Here is a 26,400-nt window from a genome sequence, read left to right as displayed (position 1 = left end):
GACTATGATTGGGATGTGTGAGTCAAGTAAATCCTTTTCTCCCCCAGGTGGCTTTCAGTCATGGTGTTTATCACAGCAATAGAAAGCAGACTAGAACAATACTAGTCCATCATAGAATAACTAATGGCAAAGCCTTGGCTCAAGTAGGTTATTCTGGGTATCGATGCCCTGAGATATTTTGGGGGACATATTCGTGCTGTGCCTCTTTGGTTCTTTTTGGTCTTAATTGTTCCTGGGCTCTTCCTTAGCCTAGGTAATGTTTGACCTGGCTTGCCATGGTAGTATAAAGGCCAGAAAAGGTGATATGCCTGCAGCAGGGAGTTTCCCGAATCTTAATGATGAGAAGAAGATCCAATGTGGACAGGGTCTGGCACTTGGCTTTAGCCCAAGACACAAGAGTCCATGGGCCTGAGCCCCTGGCATTAGAAACCTCTACAACAGTCTAAAGGCAACACCCCAGACCAAGAAACGTTGAGCAGAAAAGGCAGGTATTTAGGCTTGTTGACACACAGAAGAGGAGACCAGAGCCAGGGTTGGACTCCACCTCAGACCATACCTATTTCAGACATGGCCATGACCGTGAGGGTAAGCACACAGGTTCCCTCAGCCCATTCAGTTGAAATTCCCAATTCTGCAAATCATTTTCCTGCCCTCAGAATTTCAGTGTTCCTTCTGGCCACTGTCTCACCAAATACTAGAAGGTTTATCCCTCTGTGTGTCAATAAGAGGAAACAGTACAGAACCCAAATCTACTACTCCTGCAATTATACTAGGTTAACTCTGTTGTGTTCTTTCTTAATCTTCTTTCAGTCACTTAACACAGATGGATATATTTAGACTTAGCCATTCTTAGTGCCGATGTGGCAGGCTCCCACCAGCGTGGGTTCCCCATCATGATGGACTGCACTCTCACAGTGTGAGCAGAAACAAACCCTCCCTTCCTTAACTTGCCTTTGTCAGGTACTTTTGTCACTGCAATAAGAAACATAACTTGCATAGATAGATAAAGGGGCCATTCAAGAGAACCAGGAAATAGTGGGGAGAGATGAGAACACAGCAAAGATTCTGAGTAATCTCTTGAAGCCTGAGTCATGGAAACAGAGCTAAAAGATGGATCTTATAAAGATTAAACTGTACAAACCACATGGAATGTTTCAAGAAACAGTTGACTAAAATCTGAATTTCAGTTTTCTCATTGGATTGCCCACTAGCCTCTTCATTGGTATATTGTGCATTTGACTGATGCACACAACAACAACTGTAGCACCATTCTACTTTGGTTAAAAGGCAAGTTAAAAGAAAGCTAGCACAGAGAGGCTTAGCTATGGGCAATGTTCCTTCCTCCCAGGAAAAATGACAGTGCATGACCCACCACCCCAAGGTTGGCCCCACTTCATTGATCTGAGCTAAGAATGACTGGACATTTGAGTTAAGGATGCTGCAGGGCCAGAGATCCCTGACTGGATAAATCTGTGTCCCCAGCCAAGACAGCATCATTTGGAATATTCTTCCCATATCCAAGTTTTATTTCATTGTGAGGGCACAGACTATAACAAGAAACAAGTCCATGAAACGTGTGCGGGATCTGTGATTACATAAACTCTTGCACTAGTTTTCTGAGAGTGCTGTAAAAAGTTACCATATATTCAGTGACTTTGACATTTATTATCCCACAGTTCTAAAGGTAGAAGGCTGAAATAATGGTGAAAATAAACATAAGCAAGGCCGTATGTTTTTCTTCTAGAGTTCCAGGGAGAATCTACCCAGAGTACTGTTATCTTCCACAAGTCTTGGCATCCCCTGATCACAGCTGCCACACTCACTCTGTTTCTGTGGTTCCTCAGACCTCATCTTTCTGTGTGTCTATTTCTAAATCTCTCTTCCTTGTACAGATGCCAGTCATTAGAGTCAGGACTACCCTACTTATCTTAGCCACAAAGACCCCCTTTTTCTATCAGATCACACCATGTATAGGGAGGTCAGTACTTCATGTATGTTTGGTGTGGGACACAATTCAGCTCTCAATGGGTGGTATCCAAACCACTCTGTTCTTCTCTCCGCAGCATGAATACATGACTCCTTGCATGGCCATGCACACCATCTTTTATATTTACTCACAGATAAGGGAGGCAAAGAAAACTGAGGAACAAGCTATAAAATGTGGTTCCCTACTGATGCCGTGTGTGTTATTTTTTATTGTTGTTGTTTTGTGCATGGTAAGTCTCACATACCAGGTGTTAAAACTTCTCTTTCAATTCCCAATTGGGACTTGCTTTTCTGTCTCCTGAATCCTGGCTCCAATACATACAAAAATGGTTGTCTTTTGAGGATACTCTCAGCCCCAAGAGAGGATGCTTTTTCCAGCATTCTAAAGCCAAGATAGAAGTTCATGGAAGTAGGCGCTGAGACCTTTGACTGAATACAAAAGAGGGAGCACGTAGATCACAAAACAGTTCACTTTTTTTTTAGAGTAACATATTAACTGCTAAAAATACATTTCAAGTTAGCCTTGTTATTTTATCTTATATACAACATGATGGTCATATCCTTCAAGGTCCTATTCTTCATATTAGGATGTTACTGAAATGAGTACACTTCTCCCTTTTCCTTTCAGAATGAGGATGGGGAGAGGATGTATCCCCTTGACTTGAACTCCAGCTTTTATGCAGAATCAAGGTTTCAATTAACCTCAAAGGCATTCTTCACTGTTGGCTCTGTCACAGAGTGATTTTGGCATCACAGGCAACTGTCCACCTCCGAGGTGTCTGTCCAGAGGAAAACCTGGCTGAAGGCTGATCTTGACTAGAGCTGTTACTCAAAGAGCTCCAGGTAGTCTGGTAGCTTGTCTTGTTGACCACAGGGGTACAGCAGGAGTTCCTTCCCCAGGGAGGTTATGGGCTCTTCCTGTCAATCAAAGCACAGGGTCATGTAGCAGCTGTGTGGTAGATGCCCTTCTACCTCCTCAGGATATCACCCCTTTACTCTAGGCTTGTGCAAACATATGTTGGCTTTTGACAACCTTAATAGCAATTTCCTTCTGGCAGCTTCCCTTTCCTGCTAGAGTCCAAGTTCTAGCATGGGACCATTCACACATGTGACCAGTATGTGCATCTCCAGTATTCTCAGATCCAGTGGGATATCTCTGAGTGTGTCAGGAGGATGTGATAAAGGACAGGGGGAATTATATGCTGCCCCTCCCATTGCTTGCTTTTGAGCAATATCCCTAGCCATGCCCCTCTTTGTTATATATCTATAGGACAATAATTCCCAAGACAAATTAAGCATATGAGTGGCTTCACCTTGTGATATTCCACCAAATCTGCCAGGGTGGCATGCTGCAGCTGGTCCACACCCAGGAAGCTGTAAGAGTCGGCAGATGCGTCTATGAGGAAATGTTTGCAGCCCTCCTCAGACAGGTAGGACAGGGCATAGCCCTTGATCTTTTCACTGACTCGGATCAGAAAACTTCCTGGCACACCTGTGCTCAGAAGGTCATTTGCTTTCTTTAGTGTGAGAATCCCTGTGGGAAGGGGGAAAGAAAAGTCATTTTAGCAAAGTACCTGTAAGCCATTCCTGTGTTGCCCCTCACTGTATGAATAGAGTTTGGTGACAGGCAGAGCTGTTCCATGTGTATTTTGCGGTCCTTGGGAATCAGTAAAACAAACAAACAAACAAACAATCCCCTTGGTATTTGATAACTAGACAAACGCAAAACAGAGAGTTTGTCAGCTTGACACAAGATAGGGTCACATTGGAAGAAGGACCTCTCAGTTGAAGAATATCTGCCATCAAGCTGGTCTGTGGGGACATTTTCTTGAGTAATGATTGATGCAGGAGGGTCCAGGCCTCTTTGGGTGGTGCCACCCCTGGCAGGTAGTCCTGAGTTGTATACAGAACCAAACTGAGCAAGCCAGTAAGCAGCATTGCTCCTTGGCTCCTGCTTCAGTTTCTGCTTCCAGATTCCTGCCATAAGTTCCTGCTTGCCTTCCCTTGATGTGTTGAAATTTGGGAGTTCCAAGCTGGAATAAGCCCTTTCTTCCCCAAGTTGCTTTTGGTCAGTGTTTTAATCATAGCAACAGAGAAGCAAACTAGGACACATAGTAAAAGAACTGTATTTACAAATAGTTTCACTTAGAGACCCATTTGCATTGACACAAGCTGTCTACCACTTATGACAATCTGGTATATTATCTTGAGGGTAATTGGTCAGATCCGAATGAACTTCAGATGCTCTTATAGGGCCACCACTGTCGGTCAGTGAGGACTCAGGTCTGGGAAGTGACATGACTTGCTCTAAAACAGTAGCTCACAAAGGAGACAAATCACATGTGTTGTGAAATTAATGTGGTTTGCACAGAGAATGAACTGAAGGGGAGAGACCCACCTTGAATGTGGGTAACATCATCCCATTGGCTAGTAGATGAGATGGAAAAGAGGAGAAAGAAGGCTAGTTGAGGGCTAGAATTCTCTTTTCTCCACTTCCTGATCCAATATGATGTGAAGTGTTTCCTGGTCTGCAATGATGTGAAGAACCTTCCCCTTGTTCCCACTGCCAGTGTTTCTTTGCCATGGAATCAAATAAATCTTCTCTGTCTTATGTTCTTACTGTCCGATGTGTTCACAGTGATGTAAGAAGTAACTGGTGCAGTTGTTGTGGGTGTGGGTGGTACTTGTATTCATGGGGTAGAGGCAAGGGGTGCTACTGAACATACACAAAACAGTCAAGTACTGTAAAAATTATCCAGCACAAAGCATCAACGGTGCTAAAGTTGAAACAGCCTGGTCTAGGAAGCCCTGCAAGTTAGTGACAGAACCAGAAGATAGATCTACTGAGTGCTGGATACCAGTACAAGGTCTCCTGAATTCTAATAAAACTAGTCTTCAATGTATGTATCCACTGGTCTTTGAGAGGCTAGAGCTTAACTTACTTATGTCCCAAGCCAAGGTCAACCCACCAACACTTCTCCTGCCTGCTCTTTGCCCATCACTGTTGGGGAAGAATAAAACCCGGTCCTATACCACAAAGCCCAGCATGAGTGCATATATATATATATATATATATATATATATAATATATATATATATATATATATATATGGCTTTATGAGAGGTATAATTAAGATGTCTCTTGAATTCCCAGTCTCATTTCTTGGTTCATAGAGTTTGACTCAACGTTCGAAAGTTCCCTTCTTAGTTCTATTGTAATTCTTGAAATGAATAGACAGCATAGTAAACATACAGAAAATAATCAACAGCACAGCTTGCTGAGTCACCCCGTGGGCTCTGATTTGGGAGGGAGGAGCAATGTTCTTTTCAAGTTCACTCTGCTTTGCAGCAGAGAGGAGCTCCTGGTTCCTCCTCCTCCACTCTCACTCTGCGCTGATGTTCATGTTCTGGTTATTAAGGAAACAAACAGAACACTTCCTGGTGAAAATCAAATGGTTTTCATAGCCCTTCTAATTGCTAGTGAAGTTTTAGCTCATTAAGTCACCCAGAGCACAAAGTTAAGAAAAAAATCTCTAAATAGATCTTTAATAGGGGGAGGAATTTGAATTCCCCCCAAGCCAAGGTCAACCCACCAACACTTCTCCTACCTGTTCTTTGCCCATCACTGTTGGGGAAGATGAAGACCCCGGTCCTATACCACAAAGCCCCGCATGAGAGCATGTATCAAGCACTGGAGTTAGGAAAGTGCTGATAGATCCCTCTACCAAGATGGGAAACGGCACCCAAAAGGAAAGCAACCCAAGGCATCTCTCCCAGAGACCCCAGCTCTATTGCTGTGCCTCTTAGAAAGGTTGCTGATTCATGTCTACCATAAACATTCACCATAGCTGAGATATGAAATAGCCTCTTCCTCCCCACCCACATACCCCAGTTCATGTCTCAAATGCTTTGTTCCTGGATGCTGGAGTCACTTGGGGAGATTATAAAACTTTGGGAGGTAGAGCCCAGCTGGAGGAAGCAACTGGAGGAGTGTCCTTGAGGGCTATGTCTCATGCTGCCTGTTTGCTTATTCTCTTCCTGTCTTTCCTATCTACCACGAGACTAGATCTTCCCCCCACATGCTGCTGTTACCGAGACGGTCTGCCTATGTTCACGGAGCCAAACAGCCATAGACTTGAACCCTCTAAGATGAGGAATAAATATTACCTCCTCTCAGATGTTCTTTCAGGCTTCTTTGGTCACAACAACACAAAGTATGAACATTCAACCTGTCAGTCTTTTTTCTATACTTCCTATTGTGGCACATGGGAGACAGTGGCCCCGCAATTACTGAGTGAGCTTCTCAGTTCAGAAGCTCAAATAATGGCCTGGCAGACACAGGCTGCTTGCTTGCACTGTCTCTTGCCTTTCTATACATCTCTGGTTCCACGGTCAAATTGTGTAAAAGCCATAGTTGCAAGAAGGCCACAAGCAACTTTTCTTTGCCAGGACTACCCCATGGCAGAAGTTTGAAGATGCAATATTAGATTGCCTAAGGAGGCAGGACTTTTTTTACTGACACTGCAAATATCCCTTTAGTACCAAGGACTTATTAAACTCCTGTCTGGAGGGAAAGCAGCATTATGGAAAACATTTTCTTATTACACCAAAACTTACTAACAGACTAAGTCTTTAGTTCTAAGTTCCCTCAATAGAATGGGAAGATGTGTACAGTCAATAACAAACAGGTGGTATCCAGAAATATATGGATCATCTTAAAAGAAATTCTCCTGGAAAATTGCAAGGAAACCTGGGCTATTTTTTTTTCTAAAATCAGGTGAATTAATGAGCATAAATCAAAGTATCTACAAGCCTCCTGACCTCTGCAATCATCACCCATTAAAGACTATCTTAGCACTATCTAATCTCCTAAAACACCAAATGCAATAAAGTGATTTGCAGTAAATCCCAGGCCATAATGCAATCTCCTTGCATATCATAGGAGTGGGGACAAGCTCAAAGGTGAGGGCCAAGCACAAGAGGGTGTTTTTCTACTTGCTTAGCCACGTAGTTCTCTTTCCTTAGCACAAGCTACTTACTGTATTGCATCTTTTAACCTACATAGGTTAATGTAGGTATTTCTTCACAGAAGCCCTCGGGGGTCAAGGACCATGGGTACCTTTGAGGAGCCATGGCCATGGAAGATGGGAGCTTTGAGTATAAAGTCAAGTTCCAAAGTCGGGTATACTGATCAGTGCAGTGAGAGCAATGTCCTCACAGACTTTGGATTTGTTCTCTGCATGTCTCTAAGAATTATGAAGGACATGACACTTCAGGGCTGCCTCTGGAAATCAGCAATCTTCACACACTGTAAAGAACCAAAGCAATCTGAGGTCCTAGGAGGGGCCTCTGTGATGGCAGAAGAAGTAAATGGTGTATTTCTTTTAATGCTTTTATTTGTTGGTTTGTTTACTGAGAAAGCATCTCTCTACATAGCCTAGGCTGGCCTGGAACTCACCCCGATCTGTCTGCCTTTGCAGTTATTAAAGGCATATGCTACCATTCTTGGCTAGATTTCTTTTATTCAGTAAGTTTAATGGCATAGATTTCAACAAGAAAAATAGTCTGTATAATTTAAGAGTGGAATCTAGCTAGAAAGTAGCAGGCAAATGTGGGATGTCACTGCATGAGGTCTTCCGGGCAGCAAATGGCCCCGAAGAGTCAAGACACAGCTGTAGCTGAAACTTTGCGGAGTGTGAACACTTGGTGTGCAGGCCCAACACATGGAGGTGAGACCAGAAGAAAGTATCCTAAACATTCCTGTCTGTAATGACAGGAACTGGATCCTTCTCCAGAAGCACCATAATGTCCCGCAATGAGGGAAATGTCCTGTGTTGGCCAGGTGACTGCTGCCAGCCACAGGTATTTATTGAGACCTCAACTACAGTGAATGTGACTATGGACTCAAACCCCAGTTCTATTTTGTTTCTTTAGTTACTCTGCATGTGTGGTCAATAGCTACTGCACTGGATTGTGTGGTTTGGGGGCCTCTCTGGAGTGAAGGCTTGACCCGAACAGCCCCAAGAAAACTGATTTCTTCCCAGGAGAGATCCATAAGCTCAAAGATACTCACAGTAACTTGAAAACCCTAGCAGGGCTCTAGCTGGAAATCCAGTGGGCAGAGAGTACTCCACAGGAAGAAGCTGGTAGGATGATTATTCCCAGAGCACCTTCTGGAAAATTCCCACTCAGTTTGCAACTGGAGAGTAAAAGGCATTTGGATGTCTCCTGAGCTATTTCCTCTGAGTCTGCAGAGCACCTGGCTCCCACCACCTGTGAGTGTCACCTGGTCTCAGCTGAGTGGGCTCACCAGCAGAGCACCTGGCACCCACCACCTGTGAGTGTCACCTGGTCTCAGCTGAGGGGGTTCATGTACAGCACATTCAATGAGGACCATCTTGCCTTTCCCCACTTCCCTATGACCTCCTAGTGGTCAGGCAGCTCCCACACTGACATACTTTATTCCTTCTGTTGATGGAGGTTTCTGGACTGCCTGGTCCTGCAGCCATGTAGTCCCAAATAAACACACAGAGGCTTATATTAATTATAAACTATCTGGCTAATGACTCAGGCTTCTTATGGGCTAGCTCTCTCTTAATTATTAACCCGTTTCTATTAATCTGTGTATCTCCATGTGGTCTTGGCTTACCAGAGAATTCCCAGGCATCCTACCTTCCCAAGAGCTACTTGGAATCTCACTGGTGACTCACTCTGTGCATTTCTCTTCCCGGAATTCTCCTAGTCTGGTAGCACCGCCTATACTTCACCGCCTATCCTGGCTACATCCTGCCTGTCCCTCGGCCAAAATAGCTTTATTCATCAACCAATAAGAGAAACATATATTCACAGCATTCAGAAGGATATCCCCCACCATCTTCAGCACTCCGCCCTGGAAAAGACTTAGCCAACCGATTGCATCTCACCACCAACCCTCTGTAAAGCTACTGCCTCTAGTTTAAGACTTGATAGATAGCGTTAAGGGGTAGTGCCCTTCTGTATGAAATGCCACAGGCTGTACAGCTGTACAACCTGCTTCCCATATCTGGAAAATATATGTTTGGATTAAATGAAAGATTACCAAATAAAGACACAATGTATTGCTGCATTGAGCCCTTAAAGTAACCCTCCAAAGGAGCCTTAGGGGATGAAGAGATAGCTCAGTAATTAAGAGCAGTTAGTTGCAAAGGAACCAAAGTTGCATTCCCAGTACATGCATGGCTTGCAACCATCTGTAACTCCAAGCACCCATATAACAATTCACAGTGCCCTATAATTCCAGTCTGAGGTGTTCTAATTAATACTCTCTCCTGGCCTCTATAGGCACTAGGCATATGTGTTGTACAAATACATACATGCAGGCAAACATTCATGTAGGTAAAATAAAAATAAGCAAATAATTTAAAAAATGTCTCCAAGTGTGTTCACAGGGAACTACATAGCACTTCAGGGTCCTTAAGAAGGTCATGATAAGTGTGCCATTGGCTCTAGGCATTGAGCCCATTGCCAAACTCCTATCCACTCAACCAGGGTACTGCTTCTCATGATGGTACGATGTGCTTATGTTTACATTTCATCTTCTATTTAATCTTCAAAGTGTTCTAAGTAATGAGAGCTGGTACTATAATCATCCAATTTTGTAGACAAGCAAGCTAAGGGCGGTGTGTGTGTGGGGGAGGGTGGAGGAGTCAATGCCAAGATTGCAGGATCAGGGTCTCTTCTGGGTCCTCGGCTCAGCCCTGGTGTTTTGCTTTCAATGAATTTTGTTCATGAAATTTTACAAATGTGTTATTTCACAGGAAAGTGTTCACATCTACCCTGAGCAACCTACAGAAGATATATTTCTCTTGACACATTAATTGTGGTTGAGCTACATGTACAGACCCTACTAGGCAGTCGTTTCTCAGTCTCTTCAGCTCAGGGTTTGTGTTCTACATACTTCAGGCTATACTTGGGGCTGACACAATGCTACAGGACATTGTAGCAATTGCAGAGCTTCCCAGAGCCAGTGCAGGTTACCAGTGTCCTGGGTAGGTTACCAGTATCCTCCCATGTTTTACTTTCTTTCTTTGCCATCTGTCCTACAGCCCTGCATCTAGGCTTCCCCAAAAATATGGAAAAAGAGGATGCTAGAAAACAATATTTGTAAAGGGACATGTCTCTGCTGGTATTCAGCTGTTCCCTTCATAGACATAGTTAAAGGTCTAGAATTATTAACATTGTCCGTTCTCATTTGCCCTCTAGATGGTGGCACTTATCACCTGGTGTCTCACACAGTTCTGAGTACTCTATATCTGTTAAAAGATTTGGTCCTTAGCCTGCACCATACCAAAAAAGTAACAGAAGCACAGAAGACAGGCCACCTGGCCAAGGACACACGGCTTCAGATGTGAAGCCACTCAGCCAACTCCAAAATCGTCACACAGTGGTGATGGTTTTTTGTTTTTGTTTTTTGCTTCTTAGTAATAGTCTAATTGCTTCATGAAATGTTTGTGTCCTAGATATGACATGGGATGCAAACTATTGCCCAAGCCTTAGCTACAGACTTTGAAATGCCACACATATCAATAATTGGTACTTAGAAGACAGCTACATGAGAACCCTTTATGAAAGGTGAGCAAAATTTGAGGTCCAACATTAAGAAATCTCCCTTCTGAAGCAGGATGGTCAAAGGATAGGGCACTAATAGGCACTGATTGGCAGGTCTGCTGAGGTATATCTATGGGTTTTTCTTAATGAGGTCAGTTACCTACACCAGCTGTGATGGTGTCTGAAGCTTGGGGTATGGCAAAAGCTGAAGAAAGGACATTACCCTGATGGCTGTCTGCAGGCAACTTGAGTTCCAGGGATAACTACCCCCCACGAAAAAAAAACGAAGAAAATTTACCAAAGAGAATGAGGCAGAGAGATGTATCAAAATAGAAACAAAGTAAACATGTTATAGAATTTGCTTTCAGGGTGGCTTAAAATATAAACTCTTGGGACTCCAGCATCTAGAAGACAGACTCAGCTACGTGTCGTGTTCACAAAAGGCACCCACAAGGAGTGGACAGGGATGGAGCTGCTTCCCTGAGTTCAGTTGTATCCTATTTAGCAACTATTAATGATTTCAAGACTATCAACCAGACATGCAAAGCAAGTAAGTGAAATTATCTAGCAACAAAGACTGCTGAGGAAACCCTAAACTAGCAATGTATTCCTGTCTTCATTTCTGTCTTTTTACACACCAGTCCCTGGCAGTTTCTAAGACTCCTACACTGCTATAGTTTTGCCTATTTAGGAGGGGTGAGGAAGTGTTGGTAGAATGAAGAAATGAACTTGTGGGAGGAACTTCAAGCTTGAGTTGTGTTTATTCATTGATTCTCTTCATGAGTCCTCAGAGCAGGTTAGTGGGTATAATGCATCGATACACGCTGGAGATTCAGAAACTGGGCTTAGCTTATGCTCAGTGACTTTGATGGTCATTTGGGCATGAGGACTCTCTGGAGTTTATCATATACTTTATAAACACCAGAGATTAAACAGTGTGGCTAAAAGATTGCAGGACCCTGGTACCAGCTGCAAGAACAAAATGGATTAAAGACTGGGATTGTATTCAAGAAACAAGACACGCCTGAGCTGAGAATTACAGTCTAGGTCAACAGGGGGAAAAACGACACAGGAAAGAAGAAATAATCCCTTTTGTTAAGGAGACTGGAAAAAGAAACAAAAAAAGACTTAATGTCAGTATTCGGAAGATGGTGAGTCTTGGAGACAGAAGCATTTACAACAGCAGCTCCAGCCCTCCCAGTGGCTGCTTCCTCTCCCTGAGGCTCAGCCTTGACCTGCCAACTTCCCAAGCAGCCAGATCCTCTCATCCTTTGTGGTGGATTCCGCCCCATGACCTCCTATGTCATTATTACCTTCTGAGATGACCTGGCTTTTTAAGGACAGGCCCTAAGTGAGTACTTCCAAACAAGACAGCTTTTGCAGTGATTAAGATGTATTTTACCGCTGGGCGTTGGTGGAGCATGCCTTTATTCCCAGCACTCGGGAGGCAGAGGCAGGCTCATCTCTGTGAGTTCGAGGCCAGCCTGGTCTTCAGAGAGAGTGCCAGGATAGGCTCCAAAGCTACACAGAGAAACCCTGTCTTGAAAAAAGATAAAAAAAAAATAAAATTTAAAAAATGCATTTTACCGAAGAACCACGTGTTCCTTGTGTAACTTTTTCTCAGCACTGTGAGACTGTGCTAAAGGGAAGACAGAAAGCACAGGCAGGGGAGTGGTGTCCTTCTAAAAAGCTGAAACTGAAGCCCTATTCTCGGGGTCGGGTGGGGGCTGTTCTAAACTCTTCTCCCAAGAGCTCATTTGCTCTGTACAGAAATACATGCCCATATCTACCACCTCCCCATTCACAAGGGAGTAAGCGCAGCTCACACCTTGACGTTCTGGAAATTAAATTTCAAAGCTCCTTGCCTCTTTCATTTCTCTTTATTTTCACTCTTGTAAGGTAGAAATAAAAGACTAGGACGTTTAAAAAAAAACTATGTTTTATGATATAAAATTAGTAAGCCGCCACACATACCCAGATATAGGGCAGGCCCAGGAAAGACATGAAAAGACCTCACGTGTATACCTCTCACTGATCCTTGGCACACAGATCACCTATAAACACAGAAAACAAACACTAACACATTTTAACAGCAGTGAGAGGGCTGAGGAGATGGCTCAGTGGGTAAATTTCCTGATACACAACCAAAACCCCCGAGTTCCTATCTTAGCACCCAAGCTGAAGGAAGCTGGGTGTTGAATCGGAGGCACAATGCTGGAGAGGTGGAGACAGGCAGGTGCCAAGGACTCGCTGGCCAGCAAGTTCCAGCATCAGCGAGCATGGTGTCTCAAAAGCCAAACTGGAGAGTGACGGAGGAAGAAGTCTGACACTGACCTCTACACTCCCATGCACAGGCATGTAGGCCAGCACACACATGCACACACAAATAGATGACATTGTTACAATGGACAGTCAGGTGAAAGGCAGAACAAGGGAGGCCAATGAGGAAGATGAATATCAGTAACATCAAATATATGAATGTGTGAAATGTCATAAGAAAAACCATTATTTCCTATGCTTAGTAAAGAAAAATGTTTTCTTACAAAATCAAAATGGTTAAGGTGGTAAATTTTATGTAGTGTGAAGTTTAACACAATAATAAATGGAAAGATATCTGTGTGCCTTGTATCTATGAAAAATAAATTGCAGGTTGGTTGTACACGATACATCAAAACATCGTAAAGGAGAAAAACTAAACCAAAGAACACTAAAATGAAAAATTGGACATCAAAATGTGCCAGGGTGTTAAAAGATAAATCATAGACCAAAAGAAAATGTAGCTAGCCCTTACAATTGATAAATGATTAGTATTTAGAATATATAAAATTCTACAAAGCAAAGCAAAAATTCAATAAATATCCTGGGAAAATGATCAAAGCATCTGAAGAACTGCTTACAGAAGACACTCACCCAACAAATAAATACACGAGGGGCTGAGCTCACTGCACATAAGGGAAAACACAGTCATTACAATTCTACTGTGGACCACAAGACAGAAGGAAATGAGATTAGGCGACATCAAGCACTGCTAAGTACAGAGAAGAGCAGAAAGTTGGGCACGGAGGCAGGAGCATACCCTGGAGTAATCACACCAGGGCATTCATCAGTACTCAGTATGCTTATCCACAGTGTTTCAGGTTGGGGGGCTTTCAAATGAATTTCAGCAGACCTACAAATTGAGCATTTAGGCCCAGAAAAATATAGGACATGAAACATTCTAAAATCTAAAATATTTGAGCAACATGTTAGCGCCGGTTCTGGAGTGTTTCTGATTGTGGCTATTTGGATTAGGAATGTTAAACATGCATATTTAAAGATACATATGTCTCTCCTTTCTAGAAATTCCATATCTGGGTAAAGCCTCTGAAGAAATTACACTATGTGGGTATGATGGGATGTGTTCAAGAGTGATGTCAGGCCATTTCTGTAGTACTAACTAGTAAGCACACGAGCAGTATTTCAGAGAGACAAAGTATGATCCACCCTCTCTCCATCATGGAAATGTGCATGTTTTTCTAAAATGGAAGATGAGGACATACTTGACTGTATATTTATTATCACATTATTTATTTATTGTGTTATTTATTTTGCTTATAACTATGACAAATACTTGTATAGGAACAATTTAACAATGTCATCCTTATAAAGTATTATATGTAGCACCCCAGAGTCATGTTTTCTAGGCAAAGCGGATTGTTAGTCCTGCTGTGTCTTCTAGCTTTCCAGAACTCCTTCAGTCAGAACCTCCAGTTCATATATCAGAATTCTTAATGACATTGGCTAACACTTTCATACCCTGCTGTTAAAAAAACAACAACATAGAAATAAAAATATGACTGCTGTCATAATCAGGGATGATAGCATACAGCAACTGTCCAAGGACACAGAAACTACAAAGGTTGATTTCCTTAGAAAGGAAAACTGAGGGCAGCAGACAGCTGAGGTGGCCCTGGCAAAGGCATGAAGAATCAGCTGAGTTCTCTGCAGCACAGAGAGGAGGGACACTTACAACCCTGCTCCTGGAGGGGGGCTGGAGTCCTCCAAGAATGATCAAATCAAAGTCTGACCCTCAGACACATTCAAGGACAGCTGGTATGTCTGCTGGGACACAGGCTACAAAAGTGGCTGTCACCGAAAAGCTGTCACAGAGAAGCTGGGGGCTTTAGAAGTGGTTGCTCATGCTGTGTGTTTGGGAACTCATTTTCTGTGGTCTATTTATATGTGCAATGGTACTACTGAGAAGTGAGATGCCTTAAACATAGTTCAAACCAAGACACGCAATGCACTAAGTGGGAGAGAATGCCTTGGATGTATACTTAGGTAGGATGTCCAATTCAGCCACAAGTAATTCCTTCCTTTCTTCTTTTCTTTTCTGTGTTGGGTTAGAACTGTGCACTTTGTACATTATCGGCAAATAACTCAGTAGAGCTATCATCCCCCAGGCACCTAAGCACAGGTCTTAAAGAAGCTGCTGACTTTTCTTGAAGTGAAAGAGTCACTGAGTATGACCTGGGTCAACAGAGGAGCCTCAGTTAATGAAGTCTCTTAAGCCAAATGCTGAAATGATCAGCCAATACTGTCCTGGGACTCAAAACACAACACCTTGCAAAGCATCAGAAAGAATGGATCAAAGTCCCAGGATCCTTTAAAATCAAAAGGCTCCAGATTCTCACTTAAAAGGCAAGGAAATTGGGGCTCAAGTGGGTTGGACAGCTATAGAAAGAGACCACTGTTTCTTCACGGTAACTCATTGAGTTAAGAAAGAGAGGCTTATAGCTGGCCTGCCTGCTACCCTGCCTCAGCACATCAAACAGCCCCCACTGACTTTCCAGGCAAGGGAGACAGTGGCATTTGCTGAAGTTACACTCTCTCCTCTGAGTCCACAGGAAGCCCTGCTTTCCCCGTGTACCCTGGTAATTTGTGGTGAGGAATTGACCCTCAATGCACAGTGGCCATGAATGCCGACTGCTTTCCAAGTAGACTCAAGAAGGAGGCTCTCTGAAAAGAACTGAGAAAATGCTTTGTGAACATAATGAGAAAGACTGTGAATTCAACACAAATAAAGGAGGGGAGAAAGCTGTTACTGTTTGTCTTTCTCGGAGCAAGCACTGTCCGATCTGCCAACAGAGATTGTCTCAGTACTCACCATGGAACCAGGGAGCGATGGTGTCAGAGTTTTTCTGGTAACCGGCACGGAATGGCAGCTGTTCCTCTTTGAACCATCGGATGATGTCCTCCTGGGTGGAGCTGGACTCTGTCCTTATGACTCCCTGATTCCTGCCATGGGTAAGATGAGTCTCCAGTTAGAAATAATTAATTTGAAATAGTGTCCTCCATTCTGGTGTACTCTTAGATTCTCCATCGAAGAATCTTCCTCCTATAGCAGATGGGAACATATTCGGAGAGCCACAGCCAGACATTGTTCAACCATAAATGTCTTCATCACATCCTTCCCCTTGTGTCAGGAAGGTATGTGGAAAAGGACACAGGAAGAGTTAGTAGCTAGGGGGTGTGGATGACACGAAGACATAACAGGAATGGCACACACATGAACTCACAGAGTCTGTGGCAGCATGCACAGGGCCTGCACAGGCCTGAGTCAGTTGGGACCCAGTGTTCAGTGTGGGAAGTGGACATGAGTTCCCCATTCCTACCCCAGACCAACTGATAACCACTTACAAAGCGGAAAAATCAGTTTTCTCACAGGTTTACAAACCACACGTAAAGCAGGCAGGCCCTGTTCCCAGCAGTAAATGCCTACGCAAAATGAACCCGACGGTGTTTTAGGAATTTTTTCTTGTCTTATAATGCTTTGTTTGGGCATTTTTTTTTATATCATTGGTCTTTTGATTATATATTATGATTTCCAATTTTGTGTTTTTAAAGTTTGTCATACTTTTTCATTGTTGAAGTCATTTTTGATTCTGGTCTGTTAGCTTTTCTGTTTGCCTGCTTGTTTTCTAAAGAGACAGAAGGTGTAGAGTCAGATGGGTGGAGATATGGAGAGACCGGGAAGGAAATGAGTGTGGGGAAACTGTGACCAGAATATATTGTATACATTTTCAATAAAAAGCTTATGGTAATTTATGATAATCTGATTATAGATGTGATATTTTTATCTGTGCTAAAGAAGAATTAAAGTTTTAACTGTAATTTAAGGGAAAAGAAACAATAATCCATCATATGTATGCATATATGTGCATAGCCTCACACAAATATTTGAGTGTATATATATATATATATGTGTGTATATATATGTGTGTGTGAGAGTGTGATTGTGTGTGTGTGTGTGTACATATCTATGCACACACAAATTAATTGGCCTGCATCAATTCAAACAATGGAGAGCTGGAAATATTCCAAGAAAAATGTTTCTATTACATTAAACATATATAGACATTTTTGCTTATCATTATTTCCCAAACAACACTGTATGAATGTTTACTTATTTATATAGCACTTATATTAGTCATTATAAATGATTTATGGATTATTTAAAATACAGGGAGATTATGCATGCATTACATGCAAACATTGCACCTTTTTATATGAGGGGTTTGGGCATGCTTTACATCTGGTCTCTTTACGGGGTCTTGAGAATTGTCCCCTTACTTTATACAGAGAGGGAGAGGGGAGAAAGAAGAGGGGGCAGGAATGGGAGAGCGAGGGTGAGAAGAGAAGGGATGATGAGGTGGGAGAAGAGAATTATATGCATTTCCATTTCCAACATGTAATCACAAGGCAGAGTTAATGACAGGTTGGGCTCCGTACATGCCACCATTGTACGGGGCTCCAGGATCAGAGAGAGGAAAACACATTCATGTGTCTGTTCCTAAAGGACCAGTCATAGCAATAACCACTACTGTGTTAGATTCAAATTCACTTTACTATGGGTCAGAAGATCCACTAACTTCCAACTAACGTTTGAGAAAAGAAGCATTCAGAAGTCAAAGCTGTTTTCCTGGAGAGAAAGGACGGGCAAACAAAGGCAAGCTCGTGTAATGAGGTAGCTGCCTCCCTGACTTGTTCATTACCTGCTTTCCCTCTTCTTTCTCGGTCTCTGCTAGCCTCCCTCACTTTGTGATTCTGCAGGCAATGTATCATGCCATGAGTTCCATGTGGCATGTCAGCTCTGCAAACATTCATACATATATGCAAATATGGGTGTGTATTATCACTTATGACCTTCAGAGGATTTGAGAGAAAATGTCTTATAATATTTGACTTTCCCGGGAAGCAGACCTGGCATACATATGAGATTATACATTAGCTTCCTTTAATTCTCAGAGATGGGGTAAAATTTCACATACATGGGACAGGCTAGTGTCTGTCTTTCTCTGGGCTGGCTCCTGGCTGACCTGTGTCATAGCTGCCCAGAGTCCCAAGACTCACCCTATGCACTCTGACACAAGTTCTTCATAGAGTATCATAAGTTGGAAAAAAATGATTTGGACACAACCAACAAGAACTGTCTCCTACCCTTTAAAAGTCCACCTTCATTGCCATTCATCAAATACATTAAAAACTACAGGAAAGGGATGTTGTGTGAGCCATGTCCCATGCTATCCCACGAAGGTGCTAGAAAATAAGAAAAAGCTGTTCATGAAATGCTGTGGCCAGTTACACTAGGCAGAGCCCTGTGCGGGAGTTTATTTGTGACCTGTTACAAAGCTAAGGAGATACTTATTTCCTGACATTTATTTTTAGCTATAAGGAAAAAATAAAAAATAAAACCTCATTTCCCAAACTGTGTACAGGGCCATTTAGTGTTGGTCACCACATCTCAATATGGAACTTTCAGTGGAATAAGGAGAAATAATTATAGTAGGAGAAATAATTCACCCTGTGTTCCTCTTAGCTCATAATCCCCATTTAGAAAAAATAATTAAAAAAACATTTTTAAAAAACAGAGATTGTTTGTTGCATTTGCCAAACTCTTTTAATGGAGAAGTATTTTTAGTTTTTATTTCAGAAGGCAATTCTAGATGCAGACTGGTCATACAATCAGTAGTTTATCTTAAACATTTCTTTCCAAATATTGGAACATTAAGGCTGAGGATATAGCTCAGTGGTATAGTGCTTGCCTAATATGGAAGAGCCTCTGGGTTTGGTCGTGACTACAAGCAAACAAATAAATATTAGAATATTAACAATTCTATAAACCAGTAGTCCTTAAAAATGAATTTAATAGTAAACATGAATGATGGCGTTTTATTCTAGGTATCACTATATTCTTTTCTTGCCTGCCAGAATGTGTTGTGCCTAGAAGGTAAAGGTACCTTCATCACCAAATAGAGATGTGGTTCCAAGATGGTGCATTTTGAAATTCTGAAAATACTAATTGGCTCTTCATCTTAGAAAGAGAACTGCCACCAAAACCTGACTCTTCAGCAGTAAAAAGCAGTCCCAGAGATGTGGATGGAGTCCTCCTGCCTTCAGGATCCTACTTTGCTACTTATTTGACACTAGAGGCAATGTTGAGCATCTTACATCCTCCCACCATCTATGTTCCCTTTTCCTGTTAGCTTGGGGCACTGGGTGGAGGAGGGGAACAGGAAATCATCTAATTAGACATCTTCCACCTGTGGCTGGGTTCTAATTATAGTCACTGTGGATATCTCACAGAAGAGAAAGCAGGGGTAGAGGCCAACCTAAGCAGCAAGCCAGCACCCCCCCCCCCCCGCCGCCTGCCACCGCCATGTCCCAATACACACAACTTTAATCAGCCCATCCCAGTGCCATGAAGCCACCCATGTGGTTGCTCACCCTAAGGACTTCGGAGGGTTTCCTAGTGGGTGCAGGAACAGGGGCTTCGGGGGAAGAGGAGGCCTTCTGGGCTTCTGTGGACCAGCCAGAGGGTTCTGCAGCCCGTCTCCGCTCCTTCCCCTTTGGGACAGCCTCTTGTAGTCTTCCCGTGCTTGTTTAGCTAAGGAGCGTCGTTTCTCATCAGCTGCCTTGGATTTTCGCACTAGTAAGACAACAGCGTCTGAGGAAGTCCATCCTGCTTGCCATAGGTCACATTCAGAGCCCACAGACATGGGAGACTCAACCCTGCACAGTGGTGCCCTGGGAAGGCTCCTGGCTGAGTTGGCCTTGTGCTCCTATTAGCCATCCCTGTACTACTATCACATTTTAAGGGGTCTATGGTCATTGCAGCATTTGAAGCTGCATTTAGGAGCTGCGGACTTTCTGAGAAGGAGAGGAAAGAAAGACAAGGGAGAAGGAGGGAAGTGGAGAAAGTATAACAAGGTTCTTTCTGCACTTAGCAGGACTAAGTGAGGCCTGGTTTCCCAAGTCACCACATTCCTGATATACACATGGTCAGGGTGCAGTGTACCCCAAGTCATGAGCAAAAACTAGGGACGAAGGACTTCTCTGTAGCAGGTGAGCTAGGCAAAGAACAGCAAGGCTTGACACATCCAGGGACCACCATAGGCTTAACTGAATATGAGTTGGCCAAAGAGACCAGAAGTAAAGGATTTTTTTTTTAAGCCATAAACATGCTGTGGAGAATTTCAGAACACCTTAGTAAATGTACAAACACTTCACAATATGCCCTTTAACATTAATTACTTTCTAAAATAGATGGGGTTGTCATCTTTTAGCAGTGTAGCGTTAAAGATTAATGCAGGATGTAGTAACTATTTACTTTGGGAGCAGGGAGGTTGGAGACATGGTTTCTCTGTGTGGCCTTGGTTATCCCAGTACTGGCCTTGAACCCACAGAGATCTGCTTACCTCTGCCTTCTAAGTGCTGGGGTTAAAGGCATGCATTACTATCCCTGACTTCGAAGTTTCACGGGGGGGGGGGGTGTCTTGTTTTGTTTTTTTTTTCAATAACCATTTTCATTGAGGTTTTTTTTTAAAAAATAATTCAGGCATTGTGGTTTAGATATTGTCATATTTGACACTGAAGACACTAAAAACTATTTATCATACGAGAGTTTCAGTGCTTAGCACAAGAAGGTCACAGATTGGATCTTGCAAATAATTTTTGTTTCACAAAACTTTTAGCATAATGGATTGTAATGGAACTGCAGACCAATTCAGGACCTTAGCATCCTGAAAATCTTGCTGTTTAGGTTCTTCCTGTCTCCCTGTCTCAAGTGACAATCAAGTCTTCTCTGTTGGTGCCAAGTGAAGACTCTCAGCCATTCTTCAGCCTGGGTTGCCCATCCTCTGCCTGTCCTGTCTTCCTGGTTTGGCCCTGGCAGTACAAGCTCAAAAGAGAGTCAATGTTGGGTCAGAGGCATAGAATCGTGAGAGTGATGCAAATATATCCCATCTGTCAATTCTGCATGCTTTGTATTACAAAGTAGAATATTATTTTAAAATATGTTAACATTCGTTTATGTTATGGAATATTTGTTTAAAGATGCTAAGATATGCTGCATTCTTTCATATTGTATTTATTTAACTCTGTGAAGCTGTGTTACTTTGTCTGCCTCAAACACCTGATGGGTCTAATAAAGAGTTGAACAGCCAATAACAAGGCAGGCAAGAGAAGGGATAGGCAGGGCTGGCAGGCAGAGTGAATAAACAGAAGAAGAACATAATAGTAATAATAATTTAGAATTTTTAAATAATTATATTTTATACTATTTATAATGTTTTCTTCTCCAAGAAAGGGACATATTTTAATGTCATTGAATATTCTTCTGTGGGATTTTTTCATAGCTATATACAATTCCACCATACAGAAACATAATTTAACAGTATAAAGATGAATGCAAAGCCATTCTGCTACTCAGGCACCTGAGGAGATACCACTTCCTGATACCATTTGAGTGACAACTCAATGGGAAGGTACTTCTCAAGGATGCACTCTCTGTGCCTCCTGATGAATCACTCAAGTGGAAGGTCCAGTCTCGAGCCTGGAGGTGCCTCTGAGGCCCCGGGGTACTCACACGATGCCTGCCATTCGGAATCCTCCTTCCAGCTCTTGTATATCTGCTTGGTTTTCTCATCCTCTGTTTGTTTCACGTCTTCGTCTTCTTTTTTCTTTATGGGTTCTTTAGTCTGTTTGAAAACAAAAATAGATATGGGAAGTGGTGAACAAATGTGACAGTTTCTTTAAGAGGGCATAAGGCACTCTGGGTCCATTTAACTGTCTCTGGCCCACTAGGGAGCTACTTGGTGTCAGCAATGCCTGAAGCAAGAGCTCTGGATACCTCTGTGTGGGACTCTAGACTCTGTTCCTGCAGGCTGTTTTCCTAGAAGTGAGAAAGAACGTCACATAGAGTTCCTGTGAGCATCCATGCTTTAAGAGTGCCTGGCACAATGCACAGCACATAAGATCTATCTAAGCAACCCTTCCCCAGACCGGCACTTAGCTATTCCAAATATATTTCTCTGATGTAAATATGCGGAGTCATGGGGCCAGCGTAGACACTGACCTGCGGTAGCTAACAGGCTCCCAAGAGCAATCTTAACTGGGTGGGGTTTAAATGTTCTCCAACAAATAGGAGAATGTGATATGTGATTTGGGGTGCTCAAAAAAGGAATGAGGTGCTTTTTTGCCCTTCAAACACACAAAAAGTATCACCTTTGAAAAAGTGAAATACACCACAGAGTGAGTTCAAGTTCAGCACAATTTTGTAAGATTGTGTCTCAAAATTAAGAGGGTCATGGACACAGGTTGTCCACAGACCAGCTTTGTGAAAGCTCTATCCTGGCTTGCCTACCATGTGCAAAGCTCTAAGCTGAATCCCCCGTGCCACAGGAGGAGGAGACAGAGGACCACAAAAGTGACACAGAGGACCACAAAAGTGACAATGATGACTTTCCAACTACAAAGATGCAACCAGTGCGTAAAGTACTTGCTGTATAAGCTTGAGAACCTGAGTCTGAATCCCTGGTGCCCACGTAGTAGCTGGGCCTTGGGGTATGTGCCTGTAACTTCAGTGATGGCAGGGTAGACACAGGTGGATACTAGGGCAAACAGCATGTTCTAGGTTAAGTGAGAGATCACGTCTCAAAACATATATGAAGTCATAGAGGAAGACATCTAGTGCCTTCCTGGGGCCTCTATATGCTCATATATTGGCAAGTGCATCCTTTCCCAGGTAGATACATCATATACCATCCCATCCCAACGTACATAAAGATTTCCTTGCCATAAAAGCATTGTACCATTTTTGAAATCAAATCTTGGTTTGGATCACTGTAGGAAGCTATCGACCACTGTTAAGGCAGTCATACTCTGAATCTGTGCTCAACTGTATTTGAACACACCGTCTACTTTGATTTTTTTCTTACACTGTTTTCCTGCCTAGAGTCAAGCTCTCATTGTTGGTGTCACAGTGTTTTATAAAATCCAAGGAACAGCTTTTGGTTCTTGAGATTACTAAAATTTGCCATCTATTACTGAAGCTGGTTATGAGCCTGAAGAACATAGAAGTACAGCTCAAGATGTTCAAACTTGGACAGAAGGAAAAAACACAAACCCTTAAAAGAGGAACTCTGTTCATTTTTGGTCATTTGCTACAACTCTTGCTGGGCAGATGTGAACAAACTAGTTATGAAAGAAACATTCTCCCCATGTCAAGACTGAGGCAACAATGAGGATTCTAGGGACACTGACAGGAACCCAGACAACTGAAAGGCAAATGAGTCACCAAGCCCACCCCACCAAGTCAACCACTCATCAAAGTTAGGTCCCTGGAATTGTTGGCCCAACTTGTAGGCAGATTCATTAAAAAGCCTCCTCCAACCTACCAATTATTTACTGCTTATCTAACTTTGGAGCAGGCAGCAGGGAGTGCTTGTCACTTCTTGTTACTGCTCCATCTTGCTTCCCTCCCTTTCTCCTGCCTCCTGGATGGAATGTCTTAGTAGAGGAATCAGATACACAGTAGTACATACATATGTATTTATTTAGTCTCTCTGTCTCTTTGTCCCTGTCTCTGTCTACTTGTGTGTTCCTATGTGAGGCTTCATCTGTGCAGGAGTGAGAGGGCATGTAGAGGCTAGTTTTCAACATCAAGTGTGTTCCTCAATCATTTCCCCACCTACATTTTGATACAAGTTCTTTCTGACTGGCCAGAAAAACCCCAATACCTGCCTGCCTCTGAGTGCCTATTTCTGAGATCATAGGCAAGCAGGACTGCACCCACATCTTTCCCGGAGATCAGAATTCTAGTCCTCTTGTTTGCACAGCAGGCTGTTTACCAACTGAGATATCCCCAGGGCTCTGTATTTATTTCTAAATAACCTCAAAACATAGTAACGACATCAAGTTAGGACTCTCACTCACTCCCATGCTCAGCATGAACAACAAGAAGCCGGACAATGTATTTTACTTTTGTTTATGTGTCTGTATTGCACACATGTGTGCAAGTGCCCTTGTTGGACAGAAGAAGGTATTGGATTCCTTGGGATCTGGGGAATCTGTGAGCTGTTTGATGTTGGTAGTTAGTGGGAATCAAACTGAGGTCCTCCTCTAGAGCATAGGGTTCACCCCACCCCTACCCCCACCCCCACCTATTGCCAGCTGCCAGGTTGTTGTTTCAAAAGTTTCAAAAGTTAATCCACTAAAAGAAAACTATTAAGAAAATACCACAGAGAGTGCTTGGTAGATAGGTGATAATCAAATGTCCGAGAGTGCTGTATTTAGTAAACCCATTTCGTTCCTCTCCACAGTTTAATTATATGGGCACAGCAGGGACGGAGATGAAATGAATAAGCCTCACAAGTTAATAGCAGGTGAGATCCGGCCCTGACCTTTTTGTTTATTCAAAGATTCTAATGTCTAAAAGGGCAAGTCTTGTTTCATCACCTTTGTTCTATGGGATCTGGGGGTCACTGTCTCATCCATCCTCTCCCACTGCCTGGCATCAGGCTTTGACCACATCAAGTATGCTTCTCCTCCATGTCTTCGTGCCTGGAGTTCCTGCCTGGACCACACTTCCCTCTCATCCATTGGCATTGCCTCTCCAAAGCTCTGCTCCAGCATCACCTCCTCAGGTTGGTCTTCTCCAACCACGACCCACCTTCCAGTATCTCCCAGCCTCTACATTCTGCTTTATTTTCTCCAGATTTCTTATGATCACAAGACTTGACAGATAAATTTATCTTTTTATCACCCCCCACATTCAGAGCATAAGCTTCCTGAAGGGAAGCAATTTTATGTAATTTTATCATAAAATATGTCTTCAATTTCCACACACATACCTTGTACATAGCAGGCATTCAGCAATATTTGCTGAATTAATATATGGCTTGACTTTCTCAGCTTTCATCATTTAAGCTGATACGATGTAATTAGGGATTTTCCACCGATTTCCTGAATGTAGTCATTCCCTGGTGTCTAGGACCCCCTGACAAAACTGAAAGTCACAGTGTTTGCAATTAACCTATATGCTTCCTTGTGTTTACATCAAATCATCTAATCATAATGCAAGGTAAACACTTTCTAAATGCTTATTATACATGGCCAATGCAAATCCAATGTTTTTCAAATACTTGTGATGCATGGTTGGTTGAATCCATAGATGAAGGATAGAGGCTGCCTTTCATTGTCAATATGAACACAAGAACTAACTTTCCAAAAATACAGTATTTCTTTTAAATAGTTTATTTATTCATTAATTCATTCGTGTGTGTGTGTGTGTGTGTGTGTGTGTGTGTGTGTGTGTGTGTGTGTGTCTGTGTGTGTGTGTGTCTGTGTGTGTGTGTCTGTGTCTGTGTCTGTGTGTGTGTGACCCCAGCTTTCTATGTGGATGCTGAGATCCAAACTGCAGTCCTCATGATTGCACAGCCAACAAGCACTCTTAATCCTTGGGCTATCCTTCCATCCCTGTATTCAGGATGATTTCTTGATGTTCCAGAACTGTAAGCTGCCCCTCCATTAATTGGTGTCATAAAAGAAGAGTTAGGGACTAGACCACGTGGTCCACAGGAACTTCTAGGCATGTTTTGTCATGAATTTTCAGACTTATTGTGCATCAGATCCTACCACAATCTATCCCCAGTTCATTGTGAACAGCCTGTGTTCTAATAGCACTCTAATAAAGTGGCAGAAGTAGGGCATTGTAGGATATTCCATTACACTGTAAACCCCGAGTTTGCATTTGTGTTCATTAAATAAAGTGAACCTTGGGTCAGGAAGCCAAGTTAGCAACCAGTTGACAGAAGCTATCATAACGAGTCAAGGGGTGTCTGTAAGATGATAGGCAGACACATAGGAAGTAGTAGGGAAGGACTTTTGTGGTTTGTGTTTTGCTGTTATTTTGGCAGACCAGAAGGATGCTCTCTTTCAGTGATACCAAATAAGAGAAAGGGTCAGCTAGTTACTACTCAACTTCTCTGAGCTAGCAGGTTTTCACCCCAGCCTTTTATTTCCAAGTCTTATTGATACATAGAATGATAGAGATTTAATTAAAAAGCTATATTTGGTGGCAAGCAATATAGCCGGTGCCTGTGGAAACAGACATACCACCAGGCCAGGGCCTGAGCAGTCTGCCTGCTGCCAGAGAAGCAGGCCAGTAACTGGGGAGCCACAATTGTTGGCTGAAACAGCAGTAGATCAAAGCACAGCCTCTGTGCTGATGGAAAGACAACCGTGGGGCATGTTCTTTAGGGAGAAGGTCATGTCTGGATGGATGGAAAAGCAATCCCAGACCCAAAGAAACTCCCAGCTCAATGCACACTGGCAGCAGAAGCTGCTGCTCATCCCCAGCAGCGAGGCTCACAGAGACAGCAGGCACATGAGCCACTTGAGCAGGAATCACAGTTGATGCCCAACTTGATAGGCCATTTGTCACTCTCTAAAATCAGTCTTCCCTGGATGTTCATAGCCGCTGGGGATGTCGCCTCGCCTCTGTTTTGG

The 26,400-nt window shown here is 42.8% G+C and overlaps 1 protein-coding gene across 1 annotated transcript in view; it reads right to left on the bottom strand.

Annotated features, from left to right (window-relative positions):
* Nucleotides 1-1,516: 1,516 nt before the first annotated feature.
* Nucleotides 1,517-26,400, bottom strand: part of Sh2d4a (SH2 domain containing 4A) — a 60,000-nt gene continuing 35,116 nt past the window's right edge. The window contains exons 5-9 of the mRNA XM_027388895.2: nt 21,479-21,590; nt 19,339-19,540; nt 15,719-15,849; nt 3,300-3,520; nt 1,517-2,904 (exon numbers count right to left, since the gene is read on the bottom strand). Coding sequence (XP_027244696.1) covers nt 2,812-2,904; nt 3,300-3,520; nt 15,719-15,849; nt 19,339-19,540; nt 21,479-21,590 — 759 coding nt within the window. The 3' untranslated portion in view covers nt 1,517-2,811. The remainder of the gene's footprint in view (nt 2,905-3,299; nt 3,521-15,718; nt 15,850-19,338; nt 19,541-21,478; nt 21,591-26,400) is intronic.

Source organism: Cricetulus griseus (genome assembly GCF_003668045.3).
Source record: "Cricetulus griseus strain 17A/GY chromosome 1 unlocalized genomic scaffold, alternate assembly CriGri-PICRH-1.0 chr1_0, whole genome shotgun sequence".
NCBI lineage: Eukaryota > Metazoa > Chordata > Mammalia > Rodentia > Cricetidae > Cricetulus > Cricetulus griseus.
Note: the sequence above shows the minus strand (reverse complement) of the source record. Positions and strands in the feature narration are given on the sequence as shown.